This window comes from Mus caroli, unplaced genomic scaffold, assembly GCF_978045245.1.
Source record: "Mus caroli unplaced genomic scaffold, Mus_caroli_1 scaffold_8, whole genome shotgun sequence".
NCBI classification, from domain to species: domain Eukaryota; kingdom Metazoa; phylum Chordata; class Mammalia; order Rodentia; family Muridae; genus Mus; species Mus caroli.
Genome location: NW_028227263.1, coordinates 122,849,798 through 122,869,621, shown reverse-complemented (window position 1 = coordinate 122,869,621; position 19,824 = coordinate 122,849,798). Strand labels below are relative to the sequence as shown.

The 19,824-nt window shown below is 40.6% G+C and overlaps 1 protein-coding gene across 3 annotated transcripts; it reads left to right on the top strand.

Annotated features, from left to right (window-relative positions):
- Positions 1-15,935: 15,935 nt before the first annotated feature.
- Positions 15,936-19,578, top strand: LOC147003426 (vomeronasal type-1 receptor 4-like). 3 transcript variants are annotated; one of them, XM_085840998.1, is made up of 3 exons: positions 15,949-16,169; positions 16,284-16,448; positions 16,967-19,578. In XM_085840998.1, exon 3 carries the CDS (start codon positions 17,633-17,635, stop codon positions 18,545-18,547), a length of 915 nt encoding a protein of 304 aa, XP_085697124.1. In that variant the 5' UTR covers positions 15,949-16,169; positions 16,284-16,448; positions 16,967-17,632; the 3' UTR covers positions 18,548-19,578. The 3 variants fall into 3 exon arrangements, with proteins under 3 accessions (XP_085697125.1, XP_085697124.1, XP_085697123.1); XM_085840999.1 differs by lacking the exon at positions 16,284-16,448 and having other exon boundaries at positions 15,936-16,028; XM_085840997.1 differs by lacking the exon at positions 16,284-16,448.
- The last annotated feature ends 246 nt before the right edge of the window (positions 19,579-19,824 follow it).

Here is a 19,824-nt window from a genome sequence, read left to right as displayed (position 1 = left end):
ATTGTTGATCCACCTATAGGATTGCAGATCCCTTCAGCTCCTTGGATATTTTCTCTAGTTCTTCCATTGGGGGCCCTATGATCCATCCAATAGCTGACTGTGAGCATCCACTTCTGTGTTTGCCAGGCCCGGCATAGTCTCACAAGAGACAGCCAGATCTGGGTCCTTTCAGCAAAATCTTGCTAGTGTATGCAATGATGTCAGCATTTGGAAGCTGATTATGGGATGGATCCCCAGATATGGAAGTCTCTAGGTGGTCCATCCTTTCGTCTCAGCTCCAAACTTTGTCTCTGTAACTCCTTCCATGGGTGTTTTGTTCCCAATTCTAAGAAGGGGCAAAGTGTCCACACTTTGATCTTCATTCTTCTTAAGTTTCATGTGTTTAGCAAATTGTATCTTATATCTTGGGTATTCTAAATTTCTGGGCTAATATCCACTTATCAATGAGTACATATTGTGGGAGTTATTTTGTGATTGGGTTACCTCACTCAGGTGATGCCCTCTAGGTCCATCCATTTGCCTAGGAATTTCATAAATTCGTACTTTTTAATGGCTGAGTAGTAGTACTCCATTGTGTAAATGTACCACATTTTCTGTATCCATTCCTCTGTTGAGGGACTTCTGGGTTCTTTCCAGCTTCTGGCTATTCCTGATCTTTCCAAGACTTTTATCATGAATGGGTGGTGGATTTTGTCAAATGCTTTCTCAGCATCTAAGGAGACGATCACGTGGTTTTTGTCTTTGAGTTTGTTTTTATAGTGCATTACATTGATGGATTTCTGTATATTAAACCCTCCCTGCATCCCTGAAATGAAGCCTACTTAATCAGGATGGATGATCATTTTAATGTGTTCTTGGACTCGGTTTCCAAAAATTTCATTGAGTATTTTTGTATCGATATTCATAAGGGAAATTGGTCTGAAGTTCTCGTTCTTTGTTGGATCTTTGTGTGGTTTACATATCAGAGAAATTGTGGCTTCATAAAATGAATTGAGTAGAGTACCTTTTGTTTCTATTCATTGGGATAGTTTGAGGAGAATTGGAATTAGGACTTCTTTGAAGGTCTGGTAGAATTCTTCACTAAGCCCATCTGGTCTTGGGCTTTTTTTTTGAATGGGAGACTATTAATGACTGCTTCTATTTCTTTAGGTTATATGGACTGTTTACATCATTAACCTGATCCTGATTTAACTTTGGTCCCTGGTATCTGTCTAGAAAATTGTCCATTTCATCCAGGTTTACCAGTTTTGTTGAGTATAGGCTTTTAGAGGAGGTTTTGGTGATGCTTTCGATTTCCTCAGGTTATGTTGTTATGTCTCCTTTTTCATTTCTGATTTTGTTAATTAGAAAACTGTTCCTATGCCCTCTAGTTAGTCTAGGTAAGGGTTTATCTATCTCGTTGATTTTCTCAAAAAAAAAAAAAAACAAGAAAAAACCCAAAAAACAGAAAACAGATCCTAGTTTGGTTGGTTCTTTGAATAGTTCTTTTTGTTTCCACTTCATGTATTTCATTCCACTGTTTGATTAGTTCCTGCCATCTACTCCTCTTGTGGGAATTTGCTTTCCTTTGTTCTAGAGATTTTAGGTGTGCTGTCAAGCTGCTAATGTATTCTCTCTCTTATTTCTTTTTGGTGGCACTCATACTTATGTGTTTTCCTCTTAGAACTGCTTTCATTGTGTCCCACAATTTGAATATATTGTGGCTTCATTAAACTCTAAAATGTCTTTAATTTCTTTCTTTATTTCTTCCTTGACCAAGTTATAATTGAGTATAGTGCTGTTTAGCATCCATGAAAATGTTGGCTTTCTATTTTTTATGCTGTTATTTAAGATCAGCCTTATTCTGTGGTGATCTGACAGGATGCATGGGATAATTTCAATATTCTTGTTTCCATTAAGGCCTGCTTTGTGACCAATTTTGTGGTCAGTCTTGGAGAAGGCATCATGAGGTTCTGAGAAGAAGGTTCATCCTTGCTTTTTATGATAAAATGTTCTGTAGATATCTGTTAAATCCATATGCTTCACAACTTCTGTTAATTTCAATGTTTCTCTGTTTAGTTTCTGCCTCCAAGATCTGTTCTTTGATGATAGTGGGGTGTTAAAGTCTCCCATCATCATTGTGTGAGGTGCATTGTGTGCTCTGAGCTTCTGTACAGTTTCCTTAATGACTGTGGATGCCCTTTTGTGGGAACTAAAGGGGTTTCTGGGAAAGGAGGGAGGAGGGAAGAAAGCCTGCAACTGACCAGAGTTCCTCCTATACACTGGGCAGGCGGATGCAGGAGGTCTGCCAGATCTTTTCCACTCAACCCTAGGCGGGCTGCCACATCTGCCTGTCCTACTTATGTAGCCAGTCTGCTAGTCCATGTCTTTTTATTGGGGAATCAAATCCATTGATATCAAAAGCCACCAAGGAAAAGTAATTGTCGCTCCCTGCCATTTTTATTGTTAGAGTGGGGATTCCTCTCCTGCGGGTATCCTCTTTTAGGTTTGTTGAAAGATTACCTTCTTGCTCTTTCTAGGGCACAATTTCCCTCCTTGTGTTGTACTATTCCATTCATTATCCTTTGACGGGATTGATTTGTGGAAAGATATTGTGTGAATTTGGTTTTGTCATGGAAAACTTTGGCCTTTCCATCTATGGTAATTGAAAGTTTTGCTGGGCATTGTAGCCTGGGATGGCATTTGTGCTCTCCTATAACATTTGTGCTCTGTATAACATCTGTCCAGGAATCTCTGGCCTTCATAGTCTCTGGTGAAATGTCTGGTGCAATTCCAATAGTCTGCCTCTGTATACCACTTGACCTTTTTCCCTTACTGCCTTCAACCTCCATTTTTATTTAGTGCATTTATTGGTTTGATTATTATGGGTCAGGAAGAATTTCTCCTCTGGTCCAGTATATTTGGAGTTCTGCAGGCCTCTTGCATGTTCATGGGCATCTTCTTCTTTAGGGTAGGGAAGTTCTCTTCTATAATATTGTTGAAGGTATTCACTGGCCTTTCAAGTTGAAAACCTCCGTTCTCATCCATACCCTTTATCCCAAGTTAGTCTTCTCATCGTGTCTTTGATTTTCTGGATGTTTTGAGTTAGGATCTCTTTGCGTATTGCATTTTCTTTGGTTGTTGTGTCCATGCCTTCCATGGAATCTTCTGCACCTCAGATTCTCTCTTACATCTCCCGTACTCTGTTGCTGATGTTCTCATCCATGATGCTGAGTGGTCTTGGTCTCTGCCAGTAAGATTCCCACGTTTGCCTTTTGTCATCTGATAATCTCTGGTGTTACATATTCCAGCTGTCTCTGGCTGGAGATTGTTCCTCTTGTGATTCTGCCAGCTTTGTCAGCACTCCTGGAAGTCCAACTCTCTCCTGTGTTCCAGTGGTCAGAGCAGGCAACCCCTCCTATTGCAGGGAAGATGCACAGAGGTCTGGCACCCAGATTCACTTCCTGGCTGATGATGAAGGCCTAAAGGGACCCTGTTCAAGAAGCTCCATTGCCTCTGCGGCCCACATGCTCTCTTGAATGGACTGGTCTCCAAGAGACCTGGGATACACGATGGTGTTCTCACCTGAGTCCCAGGGACAGAGCCCTCCTTGGAGGCCGACTCTCCTCCAGCAGGGAAGATGCCCAGAGGTCTGGGTCTCAGCTCTGTCTCCTGGCTGAGGATGAAGGCCAGAAGAGACCCTGTTAAATAAGCTCTGTTGCTTCTGTACCCCACGTGCTTTCTTGCATGGACTGGTCTCCAAGTGACCCAGGATACAAGATGGTGCTCTCACCTGAGTCCCGGGTCAGAGACCTCTCTGGAGGCTAACACTCCTCAGTGATCTGAAGATCATGGGCATGCTAGGGCACTTGTGGCTTGGGGAGTCCCCTGGGGACCATGGGACCATGCACTGAATTTGTGCCCAAGGTGGACCTGGGCTGGACGGAGCCAACCAGAAGGATCCAGAGCTACTGGTTGTGCATGCTTCCTGCTGGCACAGAACCCTCCCCCCACTGTCTTGGAAGAAATGTTGTGATCCACTCACCAGAGATCTCAAGATCCTGGGTGTATTAGGGCACCTGTTGTGTGGAGAGTCCTCTGGGGACCATGCAACCCTCTGCTGAGTTCATGCCCAAGGTTGATTGGGGCTGGTGCCGACATGGACCCTTTGCTACTGTCTCCCCTGTCCTCATCACCCAGGGCTCTTAGTTCTCATTCACAGGTGAGCAGATCTGGCTTAACAGTGGGAGACCGCATGCATACCAGTCTGGCCAAGATCTTACTAGGTCTAAAAGAAACTCCTAACTTAGGTGCCTATTAACATATCTGGGAGGTTCCAGGGTCACTGGGCCATGGGTCCCACCACTGTGCTGCTGATTTCCCCAGCTCAGCACAGGAGAGCACACCTGAGCAGAGCTTACAATTTCAGAAAGAGCCAGGCCAGGGTAGCTCACCCCTCTGCTGCTGTGAGTGTAGAGATCATGGCCTCCATGGGTTCCTAAGGGAATGATGGCTTCCCAAATGTATTTTTAAACAATAGAATATTAATGGCTTTTAGCAAAGTTATCATTGGGTTTGACATTTGGATTGTGATTTGTAGCAGCTGAAGTATCAGTCTGGGTTGGTTTCTGCCCTCAGCATATCCAATCACCATTGTGCACTGGGCTGTATTGGAATAAACGAACCTTATCTGGTTGGATGAGTTAGGAGGATCTTGATTGACATGAATACAGGGAAATAATAATCTTTGTAGACAGTTTTGGGTGAAACAACTCTTTTGCTTTGGGGTGAACAAGTAATGTATAAACATTGGGGACTGTGTAAGTGTTTGTGTGAGTTTATATCATTGGCAGAGGCTGAAGTGCTAGGCATCCCTCATTTGCATAAAGAAGAATTCCAGATGCTGGTTAGACATGTCTTCATAAATCAGATAGGAAGTCTGATCTAAAAACTGGCTACCAGGTTATGTGACTAACATAACGATGACAGATATGGTGTTGTACAGACTACATGTGCACGTATATCCAGAAACAGAACATGGAGGAAACAGTCCTACATCTGCCAGACACATCATGAGATTTTTAGGGTTGGACATGACTCAACTTCATTCCTGCTCTGGACTGACTTTCCCATTCTTAAAGCTTTCCGGCTTCATATCCCTCTTCCTTTTTTATGAAGGTGAGATTGCAGCTGCTAGGGGCCAGGCCCAGTGGTTCTTCTTTCGTGTTGGTTCCTCTGGAGGCAGTCAATGAGGAAACACATCTGCAGGGAGTAAGACTTGGTCTTACAAGTTATTTGGAACTACTGTTTAACAATAAATCATTTACCCTGGGCATGGTGGTGCATGCCTTTAAACCCAGCACTCAGGAAGCAGGGGCAGGTGGATTTCTGAGTTCAAGGCCAGCGTGGTCTACAAAGTGAGTTCCAGGACAGCCATGGATATAAAGAGAAACCCTGTCTCAAAAACCAAAAAACAACCCAAACAAACAAACAAACAAACAAACAAACAAACAAACAAACAACAAAAAAAAACCCAAGAAAAAAACCAGAAAATCATTTACCTATCTTAAGTCTATGACACTTTCCTATTTTTGCTGACCTGCCTGAGCTCCTTTTAGGTGAGATACTGTTCATCACCTCATCATAAGACAGCAGGAGATTAAGGTAAGTAGCCTTTGTCAATCTCCACAGAAATTACAGGGCTCTAACTTCAAACCTGCTAGTTGAAGTTACAGGCAGTAAAAGGGACACATTAAAAGGTGATTTTAATCATTATTTCTAAATTGTCTCTAAATGATTCATATGAGAGTCATCTAAGAAAACAGGATTCTGGTTAGAAAGGGGGGAATAAGGTTGTTTTTCTTTCTGTGCCCTCATCATTTATACATCTATCAGAATAAATAATCACATGGTAAAAAGTTCATCACAAGTGAAACTAGCAGAAAGTGGCTTCGATCTCCCTCTGGGTTTGACCTCCTGTTGAAGGATGTTAATGTTGATAAAAAACAACTGGAAAGCAAGTGAAGGCTGGCAAATAACATTGATCAGCTACAGGTTATTTAGTGTATCCATTGGGGCAGTGATTACTCATGATTCCTAGACAACATTACTACTCCCATATATCACTAATGGAATTGTGAATGTGAGTTTTAAGTTTTGATAGCATGGTACCATCATGACCAATGGATTCAATTTTTAATCCCTAATGTCTGCAAGATCCATATATGAAGGTCTCCTGCATGCAGTCACCTGTGTTTCAGTAAGGAATACAGGGAAAGAGCTGGGGATAGAGGAGATAAAATTGTGTTATAGAGAGATCTCAATTCTGGTCTGAGAGTCCTGTGTTCTTATATTTTTTAAGTCAATTATAAAGCATCTCCAGTGGTGTATATTGGGAGGGATATAAGTAAGCTGGGAAGTAGCAGTGTTAGAATGAAGAATAACAAAAACACCCATAAGAATAAAGGAAAGGGAAGAGAGAGGAGGGTACATGGCTTGGCAGTAGACACAGATCATTGATGCCTTTCCAGGAGATCTTGTTGTTCTATTGTGGATGGCTTAACCTCTGCCTCCACAGAGAGTTGGGAAATCTCCTTGGTTGTTGTGGTTATGTTGGACATTTATAGTAGGAACCTAAATAGGCCTATGCTGGTTCTGTGGAAACACACAGCCAAAGTTGTTACACATTTTTTTTTTGTGTGTGTGTGTGTGTGTGAGGGGATTTCCTACCTTCCAAATAAATTCCATTGTATCTTAACATTGTACCAGATGGGAGGAATTACTCCTGGTAAATGCCAATGGAAGGAGATTGGAGGGTGTTTGGAGCTCTTGTAAATGTTAAATAGATTTAGGGTAGTAAGATCCATCTTGTTCAGTGGGTAGGTGGGATGTTTTGTTTTGTTTTGTTTTGTTTTGTTTTGTTTTGTTTTATAAGTTAGATTCTAGGGTTTGCTGTTCTTTCTATTATCCTTTGCTTGGCTCTGTTTGTTGTTCAAGAATCCCTGTGTGGTGGGCAATTTCACATTGTGAACAGAAAGCAGGGCCATTGTCAGTTTTTATCTGTTGGAGAATGCCCATAAGGGCAAAGGTGGAGAACATAAGTTGAATTTACCTTATTGATTTTTTATTCATTTGAGCAATAGCCCACATAGAATGGTAGTATGAATCAAAAATAAGAAAGACATTTTTGTCCATGGAATTGGGAATGGGTATGATATCAATTTGCCATAGGGCATTGGGTATGAGAGTCCAGAGTTTGGTGTCCATAGCTTGTAAAGTTTCCGTAGTAATAGGGATGCACAACAGGAAAATGTTTTTATTCTTCTTTGAGTCTGAGCCAGAGGGACATGCAACCATTTTATATTTGTTTTTGTATATGAATGGGATTTATCTGCTTGCTCAACAGAGGCAATGAACATTCCTATAGAGGCAGTCTGATCAACAAGGAAGTTTCCATCAGATATCTGATCTGGAAGGGGACTATGAGATCTGGCATGTTGCAGGTAAGGGGAAAATGAATCTTTAGTATGAATGGGGGGGGGAGTGGATTGTGTCTAATTTGACAGAGAATCTTCATAACCAGGGAGTCAAATTAAGAGAATTTACATTGTATCTAAAAGATTAAATGGAATAGGGATTTCTTTTAGAGCTAAAACATATAGCATATAGGTCCTTATTTTGGAAGAAATGATAGAACAACACTTGAATAGGATACCAGAGGTGTTCATTTTCTAGGGAGTGGCATTTTTGTCATTAAATATTGAGGAGACCCTGGTGATGGATATCTTTGTAAAGAGCCTGGGGGTGGGGAAATAACCACAAGTAAGGAAGAATAGAAACTCATTTTTCATTAGGGTAATGGTTATCAATATGTTCTGGGAATCCTATTAAGTAAATAAAAAAGCAGGAGTGATTTACGAGTAGCCGTGACTATTAGAGATAGAAAAAGCTATAACAAGAATATCAGGTTATTTCTCTGTGTTTTGCTCTATACCTACAATTTCCAATGCTAACAACTAGTGTATCCACTACAGTTAGAATTCTAGATGCACTGCACAATAGGGTGTGGAGCCATCCCAGCATACTTTGGGACTGCTATAGGGCTCCCCCAAGTGCAGCAGAGTAGTGAAAACCTGTACATGGATATCATATCCTCTCATTCCAGGGATCCAAATGTAGTTCAATATATGGACATCTATCCACTTAAACCACTACATAAACAAATTCTAAGAAAAAAGCCCACATGATTATTTTATTAGGTGCAGAAAAGTAATTGGCAAAATTCAACATCCCATCATGTTAAAAGTCTTGGAAAGATCAGGAAATCAAGGCCCATACATGAACATAGTAAAAGCAATATAAAGCAAACCAGTAGCCAACATCACGCTAAATGGAGAAAAACTTAAAATAATCCCAGTAATATCAGGAACAAAGCCAGGCTTCCCACTGTCTGCCTATATATTGAATATGGTACTTAAATTTCTAGCTAAAGCAATTTGACAACAAAAGTAGTATAAAGGGATCCAAACTGGAAAGTAAAAAGTCAAAATATCACTATTTGCAAATGATATAGTAGTATATTGAAGTGATCACAAATATTCAACCAGAGAACTCCTACAACTGATAACCGCAGCAAAAACTAACTTAAAAAAGATTACCCTTTCTATACTCAAAGAATAAACAGGCTCAGAAATAAATTAGGAAAATGACATGTTTCATAATAGTAACAAACAATATAAAACATCTTGGTGTGATTCTAACTAAGCAAGTGAAAGATCTGTATGACAAGAACTTCAAGTCTCTGAAGAAAGAAACTGAAGTTCTCAGAAGATGGAAACCTCTTCCCTGCTCATGGATTGGCCAGGTTAGTATAGTAAAAATGACTGTCTTGCTGAAAGCAATCTACAGATTCAATGCTATCTCCATCAAAATTCCAACTCAATTCTTCATAAAGTTAGAAAGAGCAATTTACAAATTCATCTGGAATGACTAAAAACCCACTTTGTCATACTAAAATGTCCTTGTCTGTACATGAGAATATACAAGACACCAGATCACATTTCCAGACACATATTGTATGTCTGGAAGTACTTGATTTTAGCATGATTTTGCAAAAAGGAAAGCATATGGTGCAATGTACCAACCCCCCACTCCCCCAGGAAATGCATGTAAGAAATCTCTTGATCTCCTCTGGAGTGTTTCTTTCTACTCTTTTTTTTTTTTTTTTTTTTTTTTTTTTTTTTTTTTTTTTTTTTTTTTTTTTTTTTTAATATTTTTATTACATAATTTCCTCAATTACATTTCCAATACTATCCCAAAAGTCCCCCATAGCGCCCCCCCACTTCCCTACCCACCCATTCCCATTCTTTTGGCCCTGGCATTCCCCTATATTGGGGCATATAAAGTTTGCAAGTCCAATGGGCCTCTCTTTCCATTGATGGCCGACTAGGCCATCTTTCTATACATATGCAGCTAGAGACAAGAGCTCCAGGGTTCCGGTTAGTACATCATGTTGTTCCAACAATAGGGTTGCAGATCCCTTTAGCTCCTTGGGTACTTTCTCTAGCTTCTCCATTGGGAGCCCTGTGATACATCCAATAGCTGACTGTGAACATCCACTCCTGTGTTTGCTATGCCCCGGCATCGTCTCACAAGAGACAGCTATATTTGGGTCCTTTCAGCAAGATCTTGCTAGTGTATGCAATGGTGTCAGCGTTTAGAAGCTGATTATGGGACGGATCCCTGGATACAGCAGTCTCTAAATGGTCCATCCTTTCATCACAGCTACGAACTTTGTCTCTGTAGCTCCTTCCCTGGGTGTTTTGTTCCCAATTCTAAGAAGGTGCACAGTGTCCACACTTTGGTCTTCATTCTTCTTGAGTTCCATGCGTTTAGCAAATTGTATCTTATATCTTGGGTATCCTAAGTTTTGGGCTAATATCCACTTATCAATGAATACATATTGTGTGAGTTCTTTTGTGATTGTGTTACTTCACTCAAGATGATGCCCTCCAGGTCCATCCATTTGGCTAGGAATTTCTTGAGTTCTTTATATATATTGGATATTAGTCCCTTATCTGATTTAGGATAGGTAAAGATCCTTTCCCAATCTGTTGGTGGTTTTTTTGTCTTATTGATGGTGTCTTTTGCCTTGCAGAAGCTTTGCAGTTTCATGAGGTCCCACTTGTCAATTCTTGATCTTACAGCACAAGCCATTGCTGTTCTATTCAAGAATTTTTCCCATGTGCCCATATCTTCAAGGCTTTTCCCCACTTTCTCCTCTATAAGTTTCAGTGTCTCTGGTTTTATGTGAAGTTCCTTGATCCACTTAGACTTGACCTTAGTACAAGGCGTTAGGAATGGATACATGTTAACAACCAGTTGTGCCAGCACCATTTGTTGAAAATGCTGTCTTTCTTCCACTGGATGTTTTTAGCTCCCTTGTCGAAGATCAAGTGACCGTAGGTGTGTGGGTTCATTTCTGGGTCTTCAATTCTATTCCATTGGTCTATTTGTCTGTCACTATACAAGTACCACGCAGTTTTTATCACAATTGCTCTGTAGTAAAGCTTTAGGTCCGGCATGGTGATTCCACCAGAGGTTCTTTTATCCTTGAGAAGAGTTTTTGCTATCCTAGGTTTTTTGTTATTCCAGATGAATTTGCAGATTGCACTTTCTAATTCGTTGAAGAATTGATTTGGAATTTTGATGGGGATTGCATTGAATCTGTAGATTGCTTTTGGCAAGATAGCCATTTTTACAATGTTGATCCTGCCAATCCATGAGCATGGGAGATCTTTCCATCTTCTGAGATCTTCTATAATTTCTTTCTTCAGAGACTTGAAGTTTTTATTATACAGATCTTTCACTTCCTTAGTTAGAGTCACGCCAAGATATTTTATATTATTTGTGACTATTGAGAAGGGTGTTGTTTCCCTAATTTCTTTCTCAGCCTGTTTATTCTTTGTGTAGAGAAAGGCCATTGATTTGTTTGAGTTAATTTTATATCCAGCTACTTCACCGAAGCTGTTTATCAGGCTTAGGAGTTCTCTGGTGGAATTTTTAGGGTCACTTATATATACTATCATATCATCTGCAAAAAGTGATATTTTGACTTCCTCTTTTCCAATTTGTATCCCTTTGATCTCCTTTTGTTGTCGAATTGCTCTAGCTAGGACTTCAAGTACAATGTTGAATAGGTATGGAGAAAGTGGACAGCCTTGTCTAGTCCCTGATTTTAGAGGGATTGCTTCAAGCTTCTCACCATTTACTTTGATGTTGGCTACTGGTTTGCTGTAGATTGCTTTTATCATGTTTAGGTATGGGCCTTGAATTCCTGATCTTTCCAAGACTTTTATCATGAATGGGTGTTGGATCTTGTCAAATGCTTTTTCCGCATCTAAGGAGATGACCATGTGGTTTTTATCTTTGAGTTTGTTTATATACTGGATTACGTTGATGGATTTCCGTATATTGAACCATCCCTGCATCCCTGGGATGAAACCTACTTGGTCAGGATGGATGATTGTTTTGATGTGTTCTTGGATTCGGTTAGCAAGAACTTTATTGAGGATTTTTGCATCAATATTCATAAGGGATATTGGTCTGAAGTTTTCTATCTTTGTTGGTTCTTTTTGTGGTTTAGGTATCAGAGTAATTGTGGCTTCATAGAATGAGTTGGGTAGAATACCTTCTGTTTCTATTTTGTGGAATAGTTTGTGAAGAACTGGGATTAGATCTTCTTTGAAGGTCTGATAGAACTCTGCACTAAACCCATCTGGTCCTGGGCTTTTTTTAGTTGGGAGACTATTAATGACTGCTTCTATTTCTTTGGGGGATATAGGGCTGTTTAGATCATTAACCTGATCTTGATTCAACTTTGGTACCTGGTATCTGTCTAGGAACTTGTCCATTTCATCCAGGTTCTCCAGTTTTGTTGAGTATAGCCTTTGGTAGAAGGATCTGATGGTGTTTTGGATGTCTTCAGGATCTGTTGTTATGTCTCCTTTTTCATTTCTGATTTTGTTAATTAGGATGCTTTCCCTGTGCCCTCTAGTGAGTCTGGCTAAGGGTTTATCTATCTTGTTGATTTTCTCAAAGAACCAGCTCCTTGATTGGTTGATTCTTTGAATAGTTTTTCTTGTTTCCACTTGGTTGATTTCACCCCTGAGTTTGATTATTTCCTGCCGTCTACTCCTCTTGGGTGAATTTGCTTCCTTTTGTTCTAGTGCTTTTAGGTGTGTTGTCAAGCTGCTAATGTGTGCTCTCTCTAGTTTCCTTTTGGAGGCACTCAGAGCTATGAGTTTTCCTCTTAAAAATGCTTTCATTGCGTCCCATAAGTTTGGGTATGTTGTGGCTTCATTTTCATTGAACTCTAAAAAGTCCTTAATTTCTTTCTTTATTCCTTCCTTGACCAAGGTATCATTGAGAAGAGTGTTGTTCAGTTTCCACGTGAAGGTTGGCTTTCTATTATTTATTTTGTTATTGAAGATCAGCCTTAGTCCATGGTGATCTGATAGGATGCATGGGACAATTTCAATATTTTTATATCTGTTGAGGCCTGTTTTGTGACCAATTATGTGGTCAATTTTGGAGAAGGTACCATGAGGTGCTGAGAAGAAGGTATATCCTTTTGTTTTAGGATAGAATGTTCTGTAGATATCTGCCAGATCCATTTGATTCATAATTTCTCTTAGTTTCACTGTGTCCCTGTTTAGATTCTGTTTCCATGATCTGTCCATTGGTGAAAGTGGTGTGTTGAAGTCTCCCACTATTATTGTATGAGGTGCAATGTGTGCTTTGAGATTTACTAAAGTTTCTTTAATGAATGTGGCTGCCTTTGTATTTGGAGCATAGATATTCAGGATTGATAGTTCCTCTTGGAGGATTTTACCTTTGATGAGTATGAAGTGTCCCTCCCTGTCTTTTTTTATGACTTTGGGTTGGAAGTCAATCTTATCAGATATTAGAATGGCTACTCCAGCTTGTTTCTTCATGCCATTTGCTTGGAGAATTGTTTTCCAGCCTTTCATTCTGAGGTAGTGTCTATCCTTTTCTCTGAGATGAGTTTCCTGTAAGCAGCAAAATGTTGGGTCTTGTTTGTGTAGCCAGTTTGTTAGTCTATGTCTTTTTATCGGGGAGTTGAGTCCATTGATATTAAGAGATATTAAGGAAAAGAAATTGGTGTTTCCTGTTATTTTTGATGTTAAAGTTGGCATTTTGTTCTTGTGGCTGTCTTCTTTTAGGTTTGTTGAGGGATTACCTTCTTGTTGATTCTAGGGCGTGGTTCCTGTCCTTGTATTGGTTTTTTTCTGTTATTATCCTTTGAAGGGCTGGATTCGTGGAGAGATAATGTGTGAATTTGGTTTTGTCGTGGAATACTTTGGTTTCTCCATCTATGTTAATTGAGAGTTTGGCTGGGTATAGTAGCCTGGGCTGGAATTTGTGTTCTTTTAGTGTCTGTATAACATCCGTCCAGGATCTTCTGGCTTTCATAGTCTCTGGTGAAAAGTCTGGTGTAATTCTGATAGGCTTGCCTTTATATGTTACTTGGCCTTTTTCTCTTACTGCTTTTAGTATTCTATCTTTATTTAGAGCATTTGTTGCTCTGATTATTATGTGTCGGGAGGTATTTCTTTTCTGATCCAGTCTATTTGGAGTTCTGTAGGCTTCTTGTATGTTCATGGGCATCTCTTTCTTTAGATTTGGGAAGTTTTCTTCTATAATTTTGTTGAAGATGTTTGCTGGTCCTTTGAGTTGAAAATCTTCATTCTCATCCACTCCTATTATCCGTAGGTTTGGTCTTCTCATTATGTCCTGTATTTCTTGGATGTTTTGAGTTAGGATCTTTTTGCATTTTCCATTTTCCTTGATTGTTGTGCCGATGTTCTCTATGGAATCTTCTGCACCTGAGATTCTCTCTTCCATCTCTTGTATTCTGTTGCTGATGCTTGCATCTATGGTTCCAGATTTCTTTCCTAGGGTTTCTATCTCCAGTGTTGCCTCATTTTGGGTTTTCTTTATTGTGTCTACTTCCCTTTTTAGGTCTAGTATGGTTTTGTTCATTTCCATCATCTGTTTGGATGTGTTTTCCTGTTTTTCTGTAAGGACTTCTACCTGTTTGATTATGTTATCATGTTTTTCTTTAAGGATTTGTAACTCTTTAGCAGTGTTCTCCTGCAATTCTTTAAGGGATTTTTGTGCTTCCTCTTTATTGTCTTCTTCCTTTTTAGCAGTGTTCTCCTGCATTTCTTTAAGTGTGTTATTAACGTCCTTCTTGAAGTCCTCTATCATCATCAGGAGATATGCTTTTAAATCCGTGTCTAGCTTTTCCGGTGTGTTGGGGTGCCCTGGACTGGGTGAAGTGGGGGTGCTGGGTTCTGATGATGGTGACTGGTCTTGGTTTCTGTTAGTACGATTATTACGTTTACCTTTCGCCATCTGGTAATCTCTGGGGTTAGTTGTTATCGTTGTCACTATTTAAAGATTGGAGCAGAAGCTGTGTTCCACTCACCAGCAGTCCCAAAATCCTGCGGCGGGGGTCGTGGGTAGCTGGCGGGTGTCAGGCAACCCTGCGCTCCCGCTACCCTGGCGCTGATCCGGCCGGGTGAGGCCTGTGGCCCTACTCAGGCTGGTTTCTGCTTCCCTAACTAATGCAGTCTCAGGTCCCGCGCAATTGGATTGGAGCAGAAGCTGTGCTCCCCTCACCAGAAGTCTTAAGATCCTGTGGCGGGTGTTGTGGGCAGTTGGCGAGTGTCCGCAGACCCTGCGCCCCAGCTGCTCAGGTGCTTTTCTGACCGGAAGAGGCTTGTGGCCCTGTGTGGGCCGGATTTCTCTCTCCCCAACCAGAGCAGTCTCAGGTCCCGCGTGATTGGACTGGAGCAGAAGCTGTGTTCCACTCACCAGCAGTCCCAAAATCCTGTGGCGGGGGTCGTGGGTAGCTGGCGGGTGTCAGGTAACCCTGCGCTCCCGCTACCCTGGCGCTGATCCGGCCGGGTGAGGCCTGTGGCCCTACTCAGGCCGGTTTCTGCTTCCCTAACTAATGCAGTCTCAGGTCCCGCGCAATTGGATTGGAGCAGAAGCTGTGCTCCCCTCACCAGAAGTCTTAAGATCCTGTGGCGGGTGTTGTGGGCAGTTGGCGAGTGTCAGCAGACCCTGCGCCCCAGCTGCTCAGGTGCTTTTCTGACCGGAAGAGGCTTGTGGCCCTGTGTGGGCCGGATTTCTCTCTCCCCAACCAGAGCAGTCTCAGGTCCCGCGTGATTGGACTGGAGCAGAAGCTGTGTTCCACTCACCAGCAGTCCCAAAATCCTGCGGCGGGGGTCGTGGGTAGCTGGCGGGTGTCAGGCAACCCTGCGCTCCCGCTACCCTGGCGCTGATCCGGCCGGGTGAGGCCTGTGGCCCTACTCAGGCCGGTTTCTGCTTCCCTAACTAATGCAGTCTCAGGTCCCGCGCAATTGGATTGGAGCAGAAGCTGTGTTCCACTCACCAGCAGTCCCAAAATCCTGCGGCGGGGGTCGTGGGTAGCTGGCGGGTGTCAGGCAACCCTGCGCTCCCGCTACCCCGGCGCTGATCCAGCCGGATGAGGCCTGTGGTCCTACTCAGGCCGGTTTCTGCTTCCCTAACTAATGCAGTCTCAGGTCCCGCGCAATTGGATTGGAGCAGAAGCTGTGCTCCCCTCACCAGAAGTCTTAAGATCCTGTGGCGGGTGTTGTGGGCAGTTGGCGAGTGTCCTCTTTCTACTCTTGATGACAACATCAATTCAGAACTTAGATCTTTTAAAGGAAACTTGACTAGTCATTAAGATCTAACAAACTCTTGGCATCATCCTTAATTACCAGAAAGTGAAAATGATGATTTGCTCTGGGGATAAATGTATTTTATTTCATTAGAGGTATTGCAACATCCCCATACAGACACAATAAATAATATCACAGATAACACAGTAATGGGCTCTCTGAGTGATGTCAGGGCCACACACTGTCTCTTCATGAGCTCTGATAGTGGGTCTCAGTCAGTGATCAGTGAATCACTTCATGGAAAATATGGGGCAGGTAAGGATTTCTTTTGGACCTGTCTTCGGAAATAGTTACACAGAAAAGGTCATCAAACAGAGTGGAATTCAGAACTCTGTTTCTGCAGTAACTCTCAGAAGTAGGCCTTCATCCCTGTGAGCATCTCCATCATTGATAAATGTAGGTGAGATTCCTGCAATTGTAGATTTTTGCTTAGACTAGATTACTTATGCAATCAATGGTGTTTTGTAGAACCAACATTAATCATTAGAATGACTTCCTTTTTATCTCCAGAGTTTACCTAATCATGTCAGTCATTTCCTTTGTGTAAAAAATGTCTATTCCATGGCTCAGGATTCATTGAAAAATTTCTTCCACCTGACGACTATATGTGAGAGGACAGGTTTTTAAATGTAGGATGATGGCTTATTTTTTCCTATGGACAGCAAAATAAACAAAGTAAGTTTCAGAGTAAACATGATCTATCTGAAACTGAGTTTCAAAAAAGAATCTGTGTGTGTAAACACTTAAACTGTAATTGTTTCAATGATTTCAGTTGTGTATGACAAAAACTGTAGATTAATCAGTTTTGTGTACAGCACCTAATTCCTTAGAAAAATAGATAAAGTTCAGATATTTATAAATTAATGATTCCTAATTCCTTAGAAAAATAGATAAAGTTCAGATATTTATAAATTAATGATATGCTTGGGTTCCAGACACTTTTATCCTACATATATGATATATGTGTAATTCAAGTTTCTTCTATGTGAGCAGAATAATAGTGACATTTTCAGAATCATTTTGCATTCTATCATTATGGTAAAGATTGTAAAAATTTATTAAAACTAGATGGATTATTTTAGGGGGACATTCTTCAGTTTCATTCTTTTTTAAAATTATAACGATTAAATTTGTATTTTGTTCTTTAAAGTTTTATTCATTTAGTATTTCAAAAATTTGTGTTTTGCCTGCAGGTATAGCAGTAAATACCACATCCCCTTTAATTGGATTTACTGACAGTTGGACGATGTCATATGGTTGGTGGAAATTGAACTAAGGACCTCTGGAGCAGCAAACAGTGCCCTTAATTGCTGAGCCATCTCTCCAGCCTATTATTATTATTTTGCGGTATACTTATTTTATTTTATGTATATAAATATTTCGCTATTGTGAATTACAGGAAATACAGGAAAAAAGTGCCATAAAAGTCAATAGACACCATTAGATCCAGAACCAACTATCAAAAACCAAATTTGTTCTTCTTAACACATTATTATAACATGAGGAAAAATGCTGAATTCCAACCAAGCAAAAATACATGCTTGTCTATAAATGTTAATTTATAAATATGAAGATCCCATATGGGTTAAAATGTGGGTCATGTTATTGACCAATAGAGATAGTGTTGCATCATACACACAGACCCATCATAAGGAAAGACAAAGTAAAATAGTTGTAAAGTTGATATTCTGGATCAATGTTCATGCAGTGTTTGCAGTCAACATGACCATACAGATAAAGTAGAGCTGCCCTTCGTTGGGGAAAATGACTTCAAATAAATCTAAAAGGTCAGGATTTGAGAAGACTCAACCAGCACTGCCAACCTAATCACTATTCTGTTGTCCAATGAAGTTGTCTCCATGTTGCTTCAGAATAAATCTGTGAAAATCACAGAGGAAGTGGCTCTTCAGATCCTCTTGCTTTGCCAGGTTGGGGTTGGGACTGCAGTCAACATTTTTCTGATTGTTCACAATTTATCTCCAATCTTGAATGGATCTCAACAGAGACCCATAAAAGTCATTCTAGCCAACTTGGCTGTGGGCAATATCTTGATTCTCTTCTTTGCATTTCCAAACAATATGACAGTTTTTGTTCCAAAGGAGCCCCCAACTGATCTAAAATGTAAACTTGGGTACTTCATTTGCCTGGTGGCTCGAAGTACAAACATGTGCTCCACCTGCTTTCTGAGCACTTATCAGTTTGTCACTCTTGCTCCTGGTACCTGGGGTAGGGTGATGCTCCGTGGAAGAGCTCCCAAATTTGTGAGGTATACTTGTTATAGTTGTTGGTTGTTCAGTGTCGTAAATAATGCTCATATTCCAATGAAAGTCAGTGGTCCTCAGAAAACATACAATGATACCAATACTAAAAACAAATGGGTTTGCTCCACCTCTGGTTTCAGTATAGGCATGCACATCTTGTCATTTGCCCATGATGCGGTGTTCATCAGCATCATCATCTGGAGCAGTGTCTCCATGGTGATTCTCCTGAACAGACACCACCAAAGACTGCAGCATATTCAATCCCCCAATCAGAAGCTCAGAGTTCATGCTGAGACTAGAGCATCCCACACCATCCTGATGCTGGTGGTCACATTTGTGACCTGTTATCTTCTAGACTGTATTTGTACGTTCTGTCACATTTCTTTTGTGGACTCTCGGCTCTGGTTGAGACGTGTCAAACAAATTTTGGATGTAAGCTTCCCTACCTTTTCTCCATTACTGTTGATCTTTAGGGATCCCAAGGATCCTTGTTCTCTGCTATTCAGCTGCTGAAAATGACAGTCCAAGTGACAAACATTCCTCATAACTCTCCTAACAGCCATCAATGTTCTGGTTTCTGGGAATGCATTTAACATGTTTCTTGGCCAACTGTTGTCGAGAGCCTTAGTGCTATATGTAATTTGATGTTAATTCTGTTCTCTTGGGAAGGGTTGTGAACCAGCAATGAGTCAGCACTCAGGTGGTTTCCTGTAAACCATTTTCCCATTTTAATAGGTAAAATAAAGGCTATAGCTAGTGATGAGCAGAGGAAGGGAATGTGGAGCTGAATTTTAGGAGAGAGAAGGAGGAGGGTTGGGAGAGAGGAGAGAGAGAGAGAGAGAGAGAGAGAGAGAGAGAGAGAGAGAGAGAGAGAGAGAGAGAGAGAGAGAGAGAGAAGGATGGAGGAGGAGGAGGAAGGAAGGGATGAAGGAAAGTAGAGCAGAAGCATATGGCCTGGAGAAACTGCAAGTTATAAGGGGTCTCATAGATAGGAAAGATGGTAGTGAATTGGTAGATCTGCCCAATCTAGGTGCACAGTTTGTATTCATATTAATTGAGTAGTGCTTTCATTGCTGGGGCATATTTGGGTTGCAGAATTACCAATACAGCCCACTAGTATAATATGAGCACTATGGAGTTTGAGGTGGTTAGATTGTCGTGCAATACTTTGCTGCTCATACTATAGCTGCATATCCAGATGAGCCTCTGATGCAGAGAAACTGTTTCATATTTCTCTGCTCCTTGAGAAAGGAAATAAGAAATGACAACAGAAGCCAGTAATCACAAAAATTCAAATTATTTTATGAAGTATTTGCTTTAGTTTTGCTGTGTTAGAAGATGAAAGATAATACTAGAGTACATATTCTTGATAATCTTTTCATTTTCATAGGGCTGCTATCTTGAACAAAATAATTCTTTTTATTTGAGGTATTTTTAGACATTTTATCTCAAATCCATGGGGCTAATAATCCACATTTAATGTCAATTGTCAGACACAAATTTTAGTAGCAAAAGGAGATGTGTGTTTGACCTAGAACAAAATAAAATACCTGAACAAAAATAATATATTATGCTGCATTTTGTGCTTATTTCCACATGTATTAATCCCAAATGCTGGCATGTTACTTAGGAAAATATACTATACAATGAAACTTGCTTCTCATGCATACAGGTGCATTTACTATGCAAAAGAAAGTCTTGCTTCTTTTCCCATGAATTTTGCTTTTTATCACTGAAAATGAAAACTAAGTCCTAGTTTTCATTTTCTTTCTCCTTTTTTCTATTAATTA

Bases quoted from the DNA above. Each gene is read 5' to 3' on its own strand.
- LOC147003426 (XM_085840999.1), top strand. From the start codon at position 17,633: ATGTTGCTTCAGAATAAATCTGTGAAAATCACAGAGGAAGTGGCTCTT.